Source organism: Acipenser ruthenus, chromosome 5 (genome assembly GCF_902713425.1).
Source record: "Acipenser ruthenus chromosome 5, fAciRut3.2 maternal haplotype, whole genome shotgun sequence".
Taxonomy (NCBI): Eukaryota; Metazoa; Chordata; class Actinopteri; order Acipenseriformes; family Acipenseridae; genus Acipenser; species Acipenser ruthenus.
In genome coordinates, this window is record NC_081193.1 from 65994527 (window position 1) to 66011720 (window position 17194).

General features: G+C 38.5%; 1 protein-coding gene across 1 annotated transcript; it reads left to right on the forward strand.

Moving 5' to 3' along the window:
- Window positions 1-4903: 4903 nt before the first annotated feature.
- Window positions 4904-14988, forward strand: LOC117972443 (RNA-binding protein 34-like). The gene is made up of 8 exons (XM_059024789.1): window positions 4904-4919; window positions 7934-8151; window positions 11023-11082; window positions 11404-11447; window positions 12265-12328; window positions 12906-12948; window positions 13230-13348; window positions 14571-14988. Exons 1-8 carry the CDS (start codon window positions 4904-4906, stop codon window positions 14880-14882), a joined length of 876 nt encoding a protein of 291 aa, XP_058880772.1. The 3' UTR covers window positions 14883-14988.
- The last annotated feature ends 2206 nt before the right edge of the window (window positions 14989-17194 follow it).

Sequence of the window (17194 nt, forward strand, 5' to 3'; positions counted from 1 at the left end):
CTTCTCGTGCCTTTTCAAAGTGCATGGGAGCTATCTTGACCCCATTGAGACCCAAAGGCATCAGAGTACTCAATTATTTTGACAACTGGCTCATTTGTGCCTAGTCTCCAGCACAGGCAGACGCCCACACGGAACTTGTCACTGGCCACTTTCAATGGTTGGGTGTTATGGTGAATCATGCAAAGAGCCAGCTCACGCCTTCTCAGACAGCCTGCTATCTAGGAGTGTGCTTGGACTTCAGGTCTATGCTGTCCACTGTCGGACGACAGAGTGCAGAGAATAGTCGCCTGTTTAGAGCTATTTCAGGTCAACAGAGTGCTCACAGTAGCGGGCACTCTCTTGGTGGAAACAGCCTGCCCATCTATGCCTCGGCGTAGTGCTGGGCAGTGTCCTCAGAAAGGAGGTCATCACCATGGATGCATCCAGCCTGGGCTGAGGCGCTGTGTGGAATGGCTGGGGTGCGCAAGGTGTGTGGAACCCCCTTTGGAAGGGTCTCCACATCAATGTTTTGGAACTGGAGGCAGTTTACCCAGGAGGTTCGAGGTAGACGTGCTTGTCTGTATGGACAACATAACAGTGGTGGTGTATATAAACCACCAGGGGCAGCCTCAGGTCTCCCAGTCTCCATCACGTGGCCCACAAGCTTTTGCACTGAGCACATGAGAACCATCTCCTCTCGCTGCGGGCTCTGGGTCTGTCCAATAGGGTTCTTGATACCCTGCAAAATACCAGACCATTGTCCACGTGTTCCCAGTCCCATGGCAGTTATACTACAGTTTTTGCAGGACCTGTTTGATGAAGGGAAATACCCCTCTACATTAAAGGTCTAACTGGCAGATATTTCAGCTTGCCTTGTCAAAATTGACTCCGTCTCCCCAGGATCTCACTTCCTGGTGGGGCAATCTTTGAAAGCAGCTCAGCGGCTTCGGCCACCTATGAAGGATATTGTTGCTTGATGCACTCATGAAACCTTGTAATCACCTCCGCAAAGCGGGTGAGTGAGATGCAGGCATTCTCAATTGCAAAAGCCTGCTTAATTTTTACAGAAGCCAGGACAAAGGTTACGCTCCGTACCAATCCTGCTTTTTTGCTGAAGTCATGTCAACCAGTCTGTGGAATTGGAGGCTTTCCATCCCCCTCCTTTCCAGTCTGACAGAAAGCGGCAGCTCCATACGCTATGCCCAGTGCAGGCCCTAGTGTATTATATTGACAGGTCGAAAAATTTGAGGTAGTCCGTTATGGGACAAAGTCCCATGGTCAAGCCCTGTCTAAGCAGAGGCTGTCCAAATAGATAGCAGATAGTCAGGACTGCCTATGAGCGAGCCAACTTACCCCCTCCAGAAAGCTCACTGTCCATTCCTCCAGGAGCCTGGCAACTTCATGGGCTTTATTCCAGGGTGCATCTGTCAAGGTAATATGCAATGCAGCGGCGTGGGCTATTCCCCATACCTTCACTAGGTTCTATAGACTAAATGTTGTGGATCCTCAAAACCCTGGCTTTGGAACTAGAATGTTAAGGGCGGCTTCCAAGTCGACCCTTACAACACAGGCATAGGAGTGAGTTAGTGGGGTTCCGAATGGTAACGCACAAGTCAGCCTCGGCTTAGCCTTGTAGCATTCCGGGCGTGTAGCAATCTTGCCCTTACGACGGCTTGGGTATACTGACCCATTCGGTAATGGTTACATTTCATACTTGGGAGGGAACGTTTGGTTATTATAATAACCCTGGTTCCCTGAAATACAAATGTAGCCATTAAAGCCCTTGTTACACGAGTCAATTTACAAGCAACTTTTATCGCCTGCGACCAAATCCCGTGAGGATTGCCCCGTGTAACAGCCCTGACAACGTATTGTCAACGTTCTGGCAACTGCGTGGCAACGCGATTGCTTGAGTGGACAGCGATCCTACTCCAGGCAATAGGTTCCAGGCAATATCCAATCAGAGCACTGGTGTGTGTCACGTGATTCTGTCTGCTACAGTGAAAACAACACTTGAAATGGAAACGAAAGCCGCAATTACCTGGACTCCGGAGAAAGAGTTTTATGAAGGTTGGTCAACACATCGTTATTTTGGTAGTGGACTATTTTGATAACAACCAATGCTGGGACTAGAGTTACTTTTAACAAGTTTTTAAAACTACTTAAAATCTTTGTCCATCTATCGTTAACTACTCCCGAACTGCACCTTTGTTCAGGTCTCCCCTTCTTAATATTTTAAATACCTTTGTGTAAAATATAGCAATAATAATAATAATAATAATAATAATAATAGGGGAATAAAAATGTAGCTACTGTAACTGCTAAACCGATGTCCATATTATGTTATTTTGTTACCTTTTTTAAACCGTTACTCCGCAGCACTGTGATAATATAACCATAAAAGGCCGTTTTTTTATTATGACTGATATATATTTTACAGCATTTAAAGAAATTAAGAATTATCGTTCATTTTTTATCTAGTACTGTACGTTAAATTGAGTTTTACATATTTAGCTTATTTGCTTTTATTCTGTAAACGTTACTACTTTATTATTATAATTATTAGTTGTTCAATTATTTAAAGATGACAGTAATACTAAGTAGTTGTACTGATGCTTGGTATTTGTAAGTATATGACCTGAAAATCCGAACCACGTGACGTAGTTCTAAAATATGATTGGATATTGCTTGTATTAAAGGCAATTTGTATCGAATGCGAGTTGCCTGTTAGTTGTATCGTGTAACAGGTCAAATCCCCCGCGGTGACGTCATAGGCAACACGTTGCTATAATTTATGTTGCCAGCGCATTGACTCGTGTAACAAGAGCTTTACTTTCAAGGTCGCTGCATCCATGATTGCAGCAGGCTTGAAAGAAAAATGACGCTGAGGTCTGTGAGCACTGTCATTTTGTGCCCTCAGTGGCGGGTCATGACTGCGTCACAGGCTCTCTGAGCAGCTTTGATATATTTTATTTAGGTTTCGGGTCTTTAGGAGGTAAATACCAATTCAGTAATGCAATAGTGCCACTTGCTGGCTACTAACTGCATTACCAGGAAAGTTTAACCCTTTTCTCCCCCCCAGAGTCATCTCCTAATGAGCCAGTTAACTCACCAACCAATAAGGAACCTCACTTTTTTCAGCCATCCATTATTTCCCTTTGATGCAGCAGTTTCTGTGGGGTAAAGGATTAACATTTACATTACACACATGAATTTGTGTAAATTATTAAATCATCTCCAGACTGTTTCCTTTGTATTGACTTCACTACGTATGATAAACTGAAGGTCTGTTCCATTTGGCACTTGTATGTATTGTATGCCTTTGTTATACATTTGTATATTGAGAAGTGTGTTCAAGTCAAGCTATTTAATATCTTGCACTGTTAATACAATGTACTTTTCTGTACACTGTTTTACTGTTTTAACTGTAGATCTGTATTCTCGGAGGGAAAAGCATGTGTCTTTAATATTTGTTTTTATTCTTTTTTTGTCATGCAAGGTGTGCAATTTGACTTGTAGTCCTGTTTGTGTCGAGAATCTTTACACAACTTTTCTAAGAAAAGCAGTTTTGGTTTCTGTAACTTGTGCGCTTTTGAAATGATTTGTTTAAACATGATTTCAAAAGTATTTTCAGCATTGTACATGGGTTGTAAAGTGTTCTGGATCTTTACAAAAAAACAAGTTCCTTGACAGAAAGGGGGGGTGTTTATAAGAAAGCTTTAAAGTATTTATTAGGTTCTGCAAAGGATGGGAGTCGTGTAATTTATTGTAAAAATGTAAGCAAAAAAAGCCTCTGTTGAAATAAATGCCATAGTTTGTGAATTCTTCTGGTTTTCCTTAAAATGTAAGATTTTAAGCAATAACATGCTAACCTTCCCAAACCAGTTTTTATTTATATATATTATGTATTTACATATTTCATAATGGATAAGTATCAGCAAGGCCTCTTTTGGTTATACTCTAGCCTAAACAACCTAGTGTCTCCGACCTATTTTGTAATTGGGGCAACAATGAAAAGAATTCTGATACTGACAAGAAAATGCCTGCGACCTTGAGAAAACATTTTGTCCAAATGTTTGTCAGAGTTTTACTTCTAAAAATAATGAAGTTGAATATGTTCTACTGCTGGGTGACAAGAAAATCCAACAGAATATAATCCAATTGGTTTACTGACTAGAAATGTATGTAAATATATCATTTTATAGATATAGATATGAAGGACCCTTGTCATTAAGGGTTAATAATAACTTCGGGGGGCGGCAGTCCAGTTAAAATAAAAGTGAAAATACTAGCTAAACTCTCCCCACTTAAATATTTTTATGTCCTTCAGTTGTCACCTTACTGGCGGTTGCCAACAAGTAGCATAGCCAGTAAATGGAAAAGTTTTGAAGTACATACATTGATATAGAAACAAGAAGTAATAGGCCCATCTGTTGTAAACAGCAGTACCCAAGAAAGCAATTGCCTTTTGGAGTACTTTATGCCTTGTCCATTCACAGAAAAAGAACATTACTTCACTCCCTTTCTGAACATTTCAAGACAAAGGAAAATAGAATTTCAGCCTTGACTTAGTAAGTTTCCCCTGTTTTTCTTGCTTTGATTAAGTTTAGGAGCTGCTATTCGGGTCTTGTCGCACGCCATAGACCCATGTAATGCAAAGTGTTATTAAGGGCTAGAGCACTATCTAATGCTCTGTTACTGTGTGTATAGCAAAGCAAAAGGAAACTTGATCAAAAGGGGTAGATCACGAGATGGTGCTGGCTCTTGTGTCAATCAGGACACTGGCTGCTATTTTAAATATGTCTATGGCAGGCAACTAGAACTGTAGAGCACCTCCTGAACTCAGCTGGAAGCATCTTAGTACAAACACTAAATACATAAATAGATTTAAACAACATTTGAGTAATTGCAAGAACCACTCAGAATGATTGCAGACAAAGGTAAGGTGACTTTAATATAGAAATAAAGAAAATTGAATTTAAACTGTTCACTTTAGAAGTAGTTCTAACCTTGTAAATTGCTTTAAACAGTCTCTGCTTCACATTACTAAAACAATGCCTGCATAATATCTTGTCAATACGTTAAATGAAATGCCAGGTTTTATTAATTCCTTGGAAATTTTGTAAGTAATCTACATTCCAAACCACTATCCCTGTAAAGCCACAAAAGTTTACAAAATCACCCAAAGCGATTGTACTTGAGCGCACAATCAGACACACACTTGTATTTTATTAACTAAATTCCATCAATAAAATGCACCAAATCCCCCATTGTAGACAAAATAATGTGAACATGTATATCAGTAGGAACCAAAGTAGGTTTTGTTTCTGGTAAGGCGCAAGATTGTGCGCACCACAAAAAAAAAAAAAAAAACGTGAGGTGCTGATAGGTATTGCTTTCCACAGTAGGAGAGAAAGCTCTACAAAAGTGCTACAATGATACACAATTGGGATTCTAAAAATATATGTACACAAAAAACCTGTAAACATCAAGTGAATAAAATACAATTGGGGGGAGAAACGTGGTTGTTACAATGAAAAAGAAACGAGATCAATGTAGTATAATACAGTGGTCAGGATGTAAATCTTTTGGGCCATTTATTTGAATGTTGTTATTTTAATACATTTGTCAGGCTTCAGAATAAACTGGTAGTAGCAGATCTACACGATGTGGAAGTAATCCCATTTCATTGTAAACACATTTGAATGCTAAAAGATGTGCCTTCTGATGTACAAAATACTAAAATGTGGAGAAAAAAAGTAGTGGACCAACACCAAATAAGTTGTCTTTTGGGATCTTTCAGCTACTGTATATAATGTTGTTATGTTTTTTAAGTGATTCAACAAAAGCAATCTCAGCCCCAGAAAGTTATGTAGTTGGACAAGTGTCAAGCAGTCTGTTCCAAAGTAAATTCGTCAACAGCGCCGATGCTCTGACATCTCTATTCAAAACTCATTCATTTGTCAATCCAGTATTTGTCACTGCACCAAAAGTAAGCAATCTGAACTGTATTCTGTGCATTCACAGTCCTTTATACAAGCAGATTTTTTTTTTTCCTGTTCCTGACAGCATTTACACCTACATGCACCTGGGCAAATTAGGCATTTTCTCAATTGTTGTTATTACTTATTGTTGCAGAAAGACTAATTAGTGCCTTCGCATCATGTATTGTTTCAGATTAACATTTGTTTCATTTATGTAGCCAAGTCCTAAGAAAAGAGAGCTGAGTGAAGATGTGGTTGACAAAATTACAGTCCAGAGGTCGCAGCCACCAGCGAAAAAGCAGAATCCTGTGAAAGAAAAATGGCTTACAGTTGCTGAGAAGAAAGTGGAAGACAGGTGAGAGTGGGAGCTCCAATCTATGTAGCGTGGTTATATTAGTGATAATGTATGTGAAGGCACCTTTTGTTTCATAGTACGATTGCACCGTGTAACAAATTTTTTTTTTTTTTTGGTTCCTGGGTAGTAAGTGTTATTTCCTAATTGCTTATGCCTCAAAAGTATAGAAAATGGCTATTATTCCCCACAAACTTTGCTTTTGTGACAAGGACAGTGATATTTTGAAATGTACCTATTTTCCAGAACATTCCAGATAAATTCAGTGCTGAGTAAACTTGGAGTAACTTCTAGAACTTTCCAGTAATATAAATAGTAGTATAAATACAGGGGCCTTAAGCCCACCAGTTCAGTTTAGTTCCAGCTGCCTAAGTGGATACATATCTGCATTTTTCTGAGATGGCATCAAGGTCATAGGAGACTTCAAAATGGTGGCATTCCTGATGGGTCTCCAAGGCGGTTTTACCAAGTTTCCCTGCTATCTTTGCCTTTGGGACAGCAGGGACACCAAGGCGCACTGCCACAGGTGGGACTGGCCACAGTGGACCGAGTTCTCTGTGGGGAGGAACAACGTCAAGTGGGAGCCACTGGTGGACCCCCGGAAGGTGCTGATGCCACCACTGCACATCAAATTGGGCCTTATGAAACAATTTGTCAGAGCTCTAGATAAGGAGTAGGCAGCCTTCAAGTACCTTCAAGACTTCTTCCCTAAGCTGTCTGAGGCAAAGGTCAAAGCCGGTGTCTTCGTTGGACCACAGATAAAGAAGATCCTGGAGTGCAATGAATTCCCCAAGAAGCTCACTAGTAAGGAGAAAGCGGCTTGGAACAGCTTTGTCGCAGTGGTTCGGGGCTTCCTGGGCAATCACAAGGCCGAAAACTATGTGGAGCTGGTTGAGACTCGGGTGAAGAACTACGGCACAATGGGCTGTAGGATGTCCCTCAAAGTCCATATCCTTGATGCTCATCTTGATAAATTCAAGGAGAACATGGGAGCGTACTCGGAGGAGCAAGGCGAGCGCTTCCACCAGGATATACTGGACTTTGAACGCCGCTACCAAGGACAGTATAACGAGAACATGATGGAAGACTACATTTGGGGGCTGATTCGTGAAAGTGATTTACAGTATAATCGTAAATCTCGAAAAACTACTCACTTCTAAATCTTTTGTAGGCATTTTTGTATTACTTTAGTATAAATACATGTTAATTTGGATTCATGTTGTTTTTTTCTGACTTTATGTGAACGAAAAGACACAAATTTGCCCGTTTTCTCATTGGAAATAGGTAAATTTCAAAATATCACTGTCCTGGTCACAAAAGCAAAGTTTGTGGGGAATGAGAGTCATTTTCTATACTTTTGAGGCATAAGCAATTAGGAAATAACACTTACTACCCAGGAACAAAAATTGTGTTACATAGTGTTGCATTCTATGAGGCATCAGGCTGTGAAGCATTGGGTGATGACAGCTGTTGGAAGTAGACATGTTGACACAAAAGCTATACAAACTGCCAAGATAAAGTGATTTGTTTTTATTGGGTTAGCTGAAATCCACAACATTTGAGAAATTTGATGACAGCTTTAACTTTGTGAAGTGAAAATGTATTTTTTTTCCTACAGAGTGCTCTTTGAAAAATGCTGATGATGAAGATGGAGTGAAAAAGAATGCAAAACCAAAAAAGAAAGCTAAGAGCACCCAGGAATCAAAAGATGAGAAGGGGCCAAAGGATGAGGAGGAACTCCACAGAAAGAAGAGGCCTATCAACAAGGCAGAGGAGAGGATAAAGAATAAAAGGACAGTGTTTGTGGGTAACCTGCCTGTCAGCTGCACCAAGAAGGTAAGACCCTGTAAGGGAAAATTGATGAAAACTAAAAAACGATATTAGTGAAAGTCACAAATATGTTTATTGCTGTAATACAAGAATAGAACTATTGTACAGAGTCGCGTCACTCTGGGCTGCAGTGAGATTGGTAGAACTGAGCACCACACAATGCATTCACTTCAGTTTTGTAGATTCCAAAACACACCCTTTTAATGAAGTCATTTATGACCCTTCCTCACTATACCTGTAGTGGCAAATCTCCAAGCCTCACACACATTCCTTTACATCTGTTATCTCTGAGATTCTCCCATCCCCCCATGCAAGCAAGCAGACCAGAGCAGGGGACCTTCTTCAGAAATGCCCTTAAATGGTCATATTTGCTCTCCCTCTAGTCAAATCTGCAATGTATTGAGACAGACCCTGCATTCCAAAATACCCCACCTAAACTCTGTGCTCAATATCTCTCCATTGAAAGTACCATATATCCCAAATATTAATGTGGACTATCAAATTTCCTTATTAACCCCAAAGGGCCTCATTCACTAAACCTGCTTAAAAGTGGAAGTAAGGCGCACGCTATCACAAACCTTTAACGCTCGCCTTTTTTCTACAAGGTGGTATTTACTAAGGTGAATGCCCCTTAAGGTGCACGCTGTGGAACTCATTAGCATACCATGCGTGCGCCTTAAGGAAATTATGGCCACAACCTATAGGCTACTTGCAGCTAATGACGTCACATTTCAGCTATACTGGTTTCTCAGCTGAGCGGCGTATTCGAAATCCTGTTTACATTTTGTCTGTTGTTGTTAGTATCGGGTATGACTTCCCTGAGCATTAACACAATCTTGGCAGCATTGACGCATAGACCTGATCAGCCTCTGGATAGACTGCTGTGGGATGTTCCGCCACTCTTCCTGTGCAGCTGCAGCCAGCTGGCGAAAGTTCTCTGGTCGCGGTTGTCTCCTGTGAATGGCACTGGTGATTTGGTCCTACAGATGTTATATTGGACTCAGGTCAGGATAAAAAGCTGGCCACGGCAAGACCTCGACATTGTTTTCTTGAAGTCTTGCAATTGTAATCCTATCAAACGCAGTGTGAAATCTTGTACCCGACCCGCATGACCCCAGGTCCTGACCCGGGTAGGTTCTGACCCTGGTACAGCATGCCAGTGTGAAAGGGGCTTTAGGCATCTAATGTATTCAAAGTAAAAAAATTATTCCAACAAGAAGTAAGAAATAAGAATACACAGCAGAGGGGTTTTAGCTATAAAATAACCTTCAAAACTTTCAACTGCATTTAACACCCTTTGACAACTCGTATAAAACACAAAACACGACAGCTTACTAACAAAGCACAACCAAATATGTTTGCTCAATAAAACCTATGCTATAATACAGTATATAACATAAAAAACGAGATGTACTGTACCCATACTTGCTGATTGCATAATATAATAATCATTTAAAAAAAAAAAAAAAGAAAAAAGCCTGATTCTGGAATCAAGCCAATATCAGTAGCAGACCAATAACAGCATAACGTCACACTGCCCAGGTAGTTTGCAGTCAAAATCCAAATTAGTTAACTTTTAACAAAAAAAAGGGTGTTTTTTTTTTTTGTTTTTTTTGTTCCCAGCCCGAGACGCATCACATCCCCTCCACTGTGCACAGTAAAAGATGCAATGCTTGTTTGTTTTTTGCCACATTCTTTGTTTTCTTCCCAAGTAGAAGATGGGTGCTTGCATTTGAGATGATCGAGCATTTAACTCGTTGATTTACAAAATGAAATACTTCTGCTGCAGAGATCACATTGCACAGTGGTCTCGTTTAACTTTTTTCAAAATACTTCCACGCGTTGCTTTTTTTTCCCCCGGAGGGTGATTATTGTCCCACTCTCTAAAAGTACCACATATAAAACAAACCAAAAAACTGAAATGAGGTTTGCGAAAAGGCAGGTGTATACATTTTACAGTGGCGGTATTAATCATAAAACAGGCTCCCCAGTCTGAACCAGTCTTGCTTTGTTAGTGCTTTTGTTACAACTCCATGTGATTCTGTCTTAATGAAGGCCATCTCAAAAAACACTTTTTAAAATGGCCCTATCAATATCAAAGGCTTTGTATACAGGGATAAAGTGGATGCACACTAGCCTCTTTTTGCTTTTATTAGCATAGAGCAATGAGAATCTGGACTCTGTAACGGAAGTACCTTACCCTATCGTTGTCCTTTTTATGAGGTTAAAATCAGGGTCTCATTGGGTTCAACCGATCCAGGCATATTTCTTCAATGTTAAATTAAGAATGAATGATATTGTGTTATGTATAGGGCAACTGATTTTCAGTGGTTTACCCTCTTTTATACTCTCCTTTAAAAATGTAATTATTCCATGTTAAGCCATTCGTGTATCTCAATCTTAACTGAGAGACGCATTTAGTAACATTGATTTAATTTACAGGGTTTTTCTGTGAAATAACTAAATGGGCTTTTAAATCCTAATCAAAGTTTTACTTTTTCATTTAAAACCAGAAGCGACTTTAGTAATGTAAATACAGTTATGCATAACGATACTAATAAAGTGTGTCCAGCATAAAATACTTTATTTTTCATTATAGCTTTAATAAAGATTAGTCACCAGTCTCGTTTGTACGTTCTGCTTTAAAATGAAAAATGAAGGCTTGGATGATTTTAAAAGCTCATTTAGTTGTTTCACAGAAGAAACCCGTAAATTAAATCAATTTTACTACTAACACGTTTCTCGGTTGTGATTGAGATACAAGAGTGGCTTAACGGGTATCAATTTAATTCTTAAAGAAGAGTAGAAAAGTTGGGTTAAAACACCGAAAATCAGAAGCCCTATTATGTACGACTTGTGTGTTTCTTTTGTCTACAGATGTTGAAAGCTATATTCAAAGAGTATGGATCCATTGAGTCTTTACGTTTTCGTTCAGTGGTAAGTTTTTTTTTGTCAAGTTTGGAGAGGTTAACATTCAAAGTAAGTTTGCCTTCTGATGAAGCTGAGTGCACAGAAAGTCTATCGAATGATGTAGTAAATACCCAAGCCTAAAAACAATACTTCAGTTTAAAGTGGAAAAGTATCATAGGATACTGCAGCTTTAAAAATAGTAGATGATATTAATATTCAGACTGTCAAATGTGTACATATTTTACTACATTTTAATGATATTCTTAAAATATATATATATATATATATATATATATATATATATATATATATAAAGGAAACTTTAATATATATTTTTTTCCAAAACAGACAAGAGAAGATGCAGCTGTTCCAAGGAAAGCAGCAGCTATACAGTAAGTCTGTTTTGGCGAATTTTGTATTTCACACTTGTGTGACATTATGAAAAGCATGCATTGCATATTAAAATCTTGTTTGTATTCTTTTTGCATAATTTTCTTATCACCTATGATTGAAGATAGTTTAGTGAATGTCACTGTAACATTTTGATAAATTAACATTTTTCCTTTCTCATTACAACTTTTCAAATAACACGATTTTGAATCGCCCTGTATAATGATAGTGCTGCTATTAACACAAAGCTGGTGAAAGCACAAGCCATTTGTCTACTTGGCTTGACATGACATAGATAACAATAACATACAAATGTAGAGTACTTTTAACTCTTGATGCAACAGTTAATGGTGTAACATACACTCTTATTTGAATGCAGATACATTTATATTATGTTGTGAAGCACAGCATTCAGTAACAATCCTGTTTGCACTGTGAAAGGTGGTGCCTGTTTTAGTTTCACTGACACTTATATCTGACAGGCAGAGGAAGATTTGTTTATACTCCTAGCTCTCTCAAAGCAGCTGGTTCATGCCGTGGGCACACCAGTTTTAGAGCAGTAAACTGTGGAGCTAAAGTGACTAATCTCGCTCTTAACACCACCTGATTTGTTCCCGTTTCTCTGCAGGCGCAAGGTTCATCCTAAAAGGCACAGCATCAATGCTTATGTTGTTTTCAAGGCAGAAAGCAATGCAGCAAATGCTTTAAAAAGGTCATTCTACTTTTATGAATGCCAAAGAGCAAAGAATAAAAGCAAATGCTAAAAAACTCTGCTGTGAAGCGAAGTGGAATGTAACACGATGTTGTTCCTTTCTGTAGGAATGGCACAGAGATAGAGAGTGGCTACTATATCAGAGTGGACCTTGCATGCAAGTCTGCTGCAGTAAGTAATGCATTACAGCACAGCCTGTCTTCACTGGGAATTATTCTACATGTTCTCAAGTCTTAACAGTAACGGTTTTATAAATAGGTTTCATGTTAATTCATTTTCACCTCAGGTTGTGATTGCATTTGTCAGTATCACTCTTAGGAAGATAATTAAAGTGTTAAAACATCCTGTAACAGAAAAAAATGGAAGTTTAACTGCTTTCAATAGTGTCTTCTCTTAAATATTCACCTGTTGAATTCAGCTACTTTGGGGCCTGGCTAATTCTGCTCAACTAGTTTTGATCATGTATATATCATTGATCTCTGTCTTGAATACATATACAAAGTCAAGTTATTTATTTACACTACTGGCTGCACATATGAAAGGTTTTGCAATCATTTAAGTAATTCAGTAAAACTAAACACAGCATTTCAACAGACTCCCCAGTTCAAGTCATTCTTAAAAGAAAAGCCCAGAATAAACTTGTATGTAGAGGGCAGAACTTGTTTACAAACTGTACATATATTGACTTTGAAAACATGCTGTCTGTGTTCAGTGTAAAATTAATTTAGTTTGTTCTATTGCCCTCCAGCATGACCACAAGAGGTCCATTTTTGTGAGGAATCTCACATATGGTAAGTGTTGCTTTTTATGTTGGAAAACATGATGAGTGCATGAATAATACATTAGTATTAGATAAGTGTGGTACATAATTCCCAGAGCTTTACAGTCATCTGTAGGAAAGATATCAAGAATAGTATTATGTATGATTCACTGAGACATTTTTGCCAATTCATATTGAGCTGGGGGTAACAAAGCAATATGGGACTTTAGCTTTTTATACAAAGGCATCTCCCTCTTGTGGTGATCCTGTAGATTGCAGATTTCAGTTGCTGTGTATTTTTTGCAATTTCAGACATTAAAGAGGAAGAGTTGTGGGGGCATTTTCAAGACTGTGGAGAGGTAGAGGGGGTGCGACTGGTGAGAGACCGGGACACTGGCATGGGGAAAGGATTTGGTTATGTGCTCTTTGAGGTAAGGAAATGTATGCTTTTGGAACTACAGTTGTAACCCTCCAGTACAGTAACATTCACGACTGCAAGCCAAGTACCAATATATTAATATAGAGACGGTGGTCTATTGAGTCTACAAATATGTTTAAATAGTTGCAGAAGCAATGATGGAACCAACTTTAATGACTGCAGTCTATATTGTTCCTCACTGACCAATTTTAGAATTGTTCTTACATGGGGCTGCGACCTGTGGATGTTTAACTTACACAGTTTCTCACACAGAAAGCCCCCCCCTATTGAAGGTCATGCATATATATATATTTTTTTTTTTAAACCCCACTAGTAGTTTGCGATAGCTGTTGGGACAAGAAAGGATGCAAAAGCAAAGTGTTCCTTAATTGTATCCAAAGTGAAAAGTGTGTATTAGTGGCAGTTTGCTGTTTGACATATAGGGCACAACCCCTTCACTATAATATATCAGAAGAGCATGTCTGGATACTGTCGATTACAGGTCACTGCCTCTTAATGTGGCTGTACTTGCCTGGTTCTAGATCAATGGAGAAAGGTCTCTGGGTTTTCAGTAAACCTGATCTTTTTTGGTAATTGGCTAATGTTCCCTGGAGTGCTTGTACTTGAATGACAGTATAGCAATATATTTTCATCTGGAGTGTGTCCTACTCAAGCATGTGAAAATACATCTATAAAATCCATTCATTAGTTTTGTCACTCTCTCAGACTGGTTACTGACAGCGAATAAAGCAAGATATTTGTGCCCCAATATTACCCATCATTTGACTGGAAACTTGGAAATGAATTATTTGTACCTGGGAAATGTTATATAAAATTAAAACAAAAATAAATAAAGTACCTTGGGTACTTGTATACGGAACCCCTAAAGGGACATGGGGTGAATTAAAAAAGGTTATTATCTCGTGAGCACAAGTTGCAATAAAAAAAAAGTATTTACGTTAAAATAGCATGAGTCTAAAAGCACAGCAGGCTGGATGTTCGCTGTTATGCCATGAGCAGCAAAATACAGTGAACATCTCCTAACCTATCCATGAGAACACCAGTGTCTGCTGCAGTCAGCAAGATATTACCTCGTGCTCATGAGATACTAACCTTTTTATAATTCACCATGTCCCTTTAGGTGCTCTGTATACTTAAGAGAAAAAGCACTTTAAACACTGTGTTAACCAGACTGGGGAAAGATAGTTGGCTCCCTAATTCTTTTTTGCACACAGAGTACAGATGCTGTCCAGCTTGCACTGAAGCTTGATAACTCTGTGCTTATGGGAAGAAAAATAAGAGTGAAGCGCTCTGGGAAGAAAGAGAAGGAGAAGCCAAAGCCAGCACAGAAGATGAAAGGACCGGCTAAAACCCTGCAGAAGGGAGCAGGACCACCAAACACAGGCAGAGGAAATGCAGTAAACTCCTTCAGGGGAAAACCTGGACAGCCATTCGGAGGAAACTGTTCAAACTCGTTCAAGGGAGAAATGGCAAAGCCCGGGGATGGGGCAATGAAAAAAAAACAAAGGACTGAAAAAGAAGTTTAAGCAAAAAAATGTCAAGAAATTTGTAAATATCTGACAAACACAGATAAAATGAACATGATTTTGCTTGTGATGTTTTGCATTTGTATGACATATAAAAGATTAAACTTTGATTGTAAAGCTTTGATTCATAATGGAACCTGGAAATGGTCTTTTTTTACAGTAAGTCATGCAAAATATTCTTGGTTTAGTTTGGTTGTTAAGCAAGTGCTGTGAAATTTGACAGATTTTATGTCCTGTATTACAGGAAAAGCATGGCACATATCTGCAGTATAGCTGAAAAAGCTAGCCAGTACCTGAAGCCACTAACACCAGATTATTGTAAAAGGTAACATTTTAATAGGCTAATAATAATGTTGATCTTTTTATTTGTTTAACACAATATGTGTAACACTGATAACTTAAAACTAAGTTTGAGAATTCCTGGAAAATACTTAAAGGTCTATGATTTTAGTGGTAAAAAAAAAATAAGTGTATGAACCCTGTACTGTATATAGTCACTGGGTTCTGTTTGATAGTATGTATATTTATTATAAATGTTGCAGGCAAAATTCTGAATTCAAACACTGTCAACAGTTGCAGCCACTTATAACACTATAACAACTGCACTATAACAACAATTCAAGTTATCAGGCTGGTGCTGAATTTACTATGAACTAACAAGAGGTATTGCAAGAGTTATCAAACCTGTAATCAGTCTCAACATATTTACAACAAGCTGAGAGGAATAGGAACAGTCTCTCATCTTAATCGCAGTAAAGTGGGATGTTAGTGCTTTTACTTAAAAGGAGAATACAAAAGAAAACTTAATTACAAACTGTATATGCCTGGTTGATATTTCAATATTGAAGCAGATCTAGATTATTGGCCCTAACAAAAAGGTTATTGGTAATGAATTAATTCCACAAATCTTACCTTATGTGCACTTCCATCATTTGCTATGTAGGGTTGCATACCTAAACTCAACGTTGAATAGCAACGCCACTAAAAATCTTTTCTGATCTCAACAATGACGGCTGTTTGATTTCCAATGCTGGCTCAATGTTCATTCAAACTCACCGACTGGCGCTGATGAGCTCACCAGTGGAAAACATGGCGACATTTACAACAAGTGTAAATCTGTAACATGTTTCTATATATAAATCTATATGGAAGATACAGATCACTAGGAATAACCTGGTTTTATTCTTGATACTTAAACAATTACAGTAGAACGTGTCATATCCGATCCTGTAAAATACCAAACCCTAACCACTGGACCTCTAGCATGTGTTATTTGCACATGCTGCTACTAACTGAACTAGTGATGGAAGCTGATCAATGCACATTTTAATATGGGTCTAAAACAGTTAATTCAGCTCTTCGCAGGACAGAATGGATTCAGCTGCAGATTTAAAAAAAAGATGGTGTGTGGCGTTTGGGAATTCAGTTTCACTTTTTACATGATGTCACTTCACGTAATTAACCATGTTAAAAATCTGAAAAGATTATTCCACAGACCTCCAAAGATAGTTTGTGTTGTGTGCACACTTTCCTGTTGTTTCTATCTTGGGTTAACACACCAGGTGCAAAAAAAAAACAACTGTCCGATTTACTTTGGCATAGACTGTAGGAATGTAAGAACTGTTTTTGGAATACTATTTTGTAAATTGTCAAGTACTGTATTACAGTGCTTTGTTTAGCAATAATTGTCACTGACTTTCTTTGTATATAGATGGTGTACCACACATACTTTGTGTTTTAGACACACTGATGTACCTGACATTGTTCATTTATAATGTCCAGACGTTATAAAGCAACTAGTATAATGACTCCTTCTGAGATACAATATTTTGACATATCTGACGGACGCCTACTTCTACTGCATATTCATACATGTTTTAATGCATTTCATATCTTATCCTCCATCTTCATTCAACAAAGCGTTCCCAATTACCTGGAAACCTATCAACTCAAAAACAGGTTGAGAGTAGGTATGCAGCCTAGGTCTCACATGTACAGTTATTTAACATATGTTCTTGAAAATGTTTTCTGTAAATGCAACATACTAAACACAATGTGCAGTTTCCATGCCTTACTTTCAAGTAGTGCTACACTTATTAGGTCATTTCACCTGTAGAGTTACAGATAATCTACCTTGTCAACACCTTCCATTCTGTCATAACCAACCAGCTACTCCCCTGACTGACACATTACTTTGCCCCCAAATACACTGCTGAGGTGAATTGACCTTAGAAGTTGAAGTGTAACCGGCTACCTGAAAGTAAGGCATGCAAACTAACAGCTTTCTTTAACCTAGTAATGTTCCAGGTATA

Excerpts from the sequence above, each read along its gene's own strand:
- LOC117972443 (XM_059024789.1), top strand. Across the intron at positions 11,083-11,403 it reads CTTTACGTTTTCGTTCAGTG|ACAAGAGAAGATGCAGCTGT; the intron begins GTAAGTTTTTTT and ends TTTCCAAAACAG. Across the intron at positions 12,329-12,905 it reads TTGCATGCAAGTCTGCTGCA|CATGACCACAAGAGGTCCAT; the intron begins GTAAGTAATGCA and ends ATTGCCCTCCAG.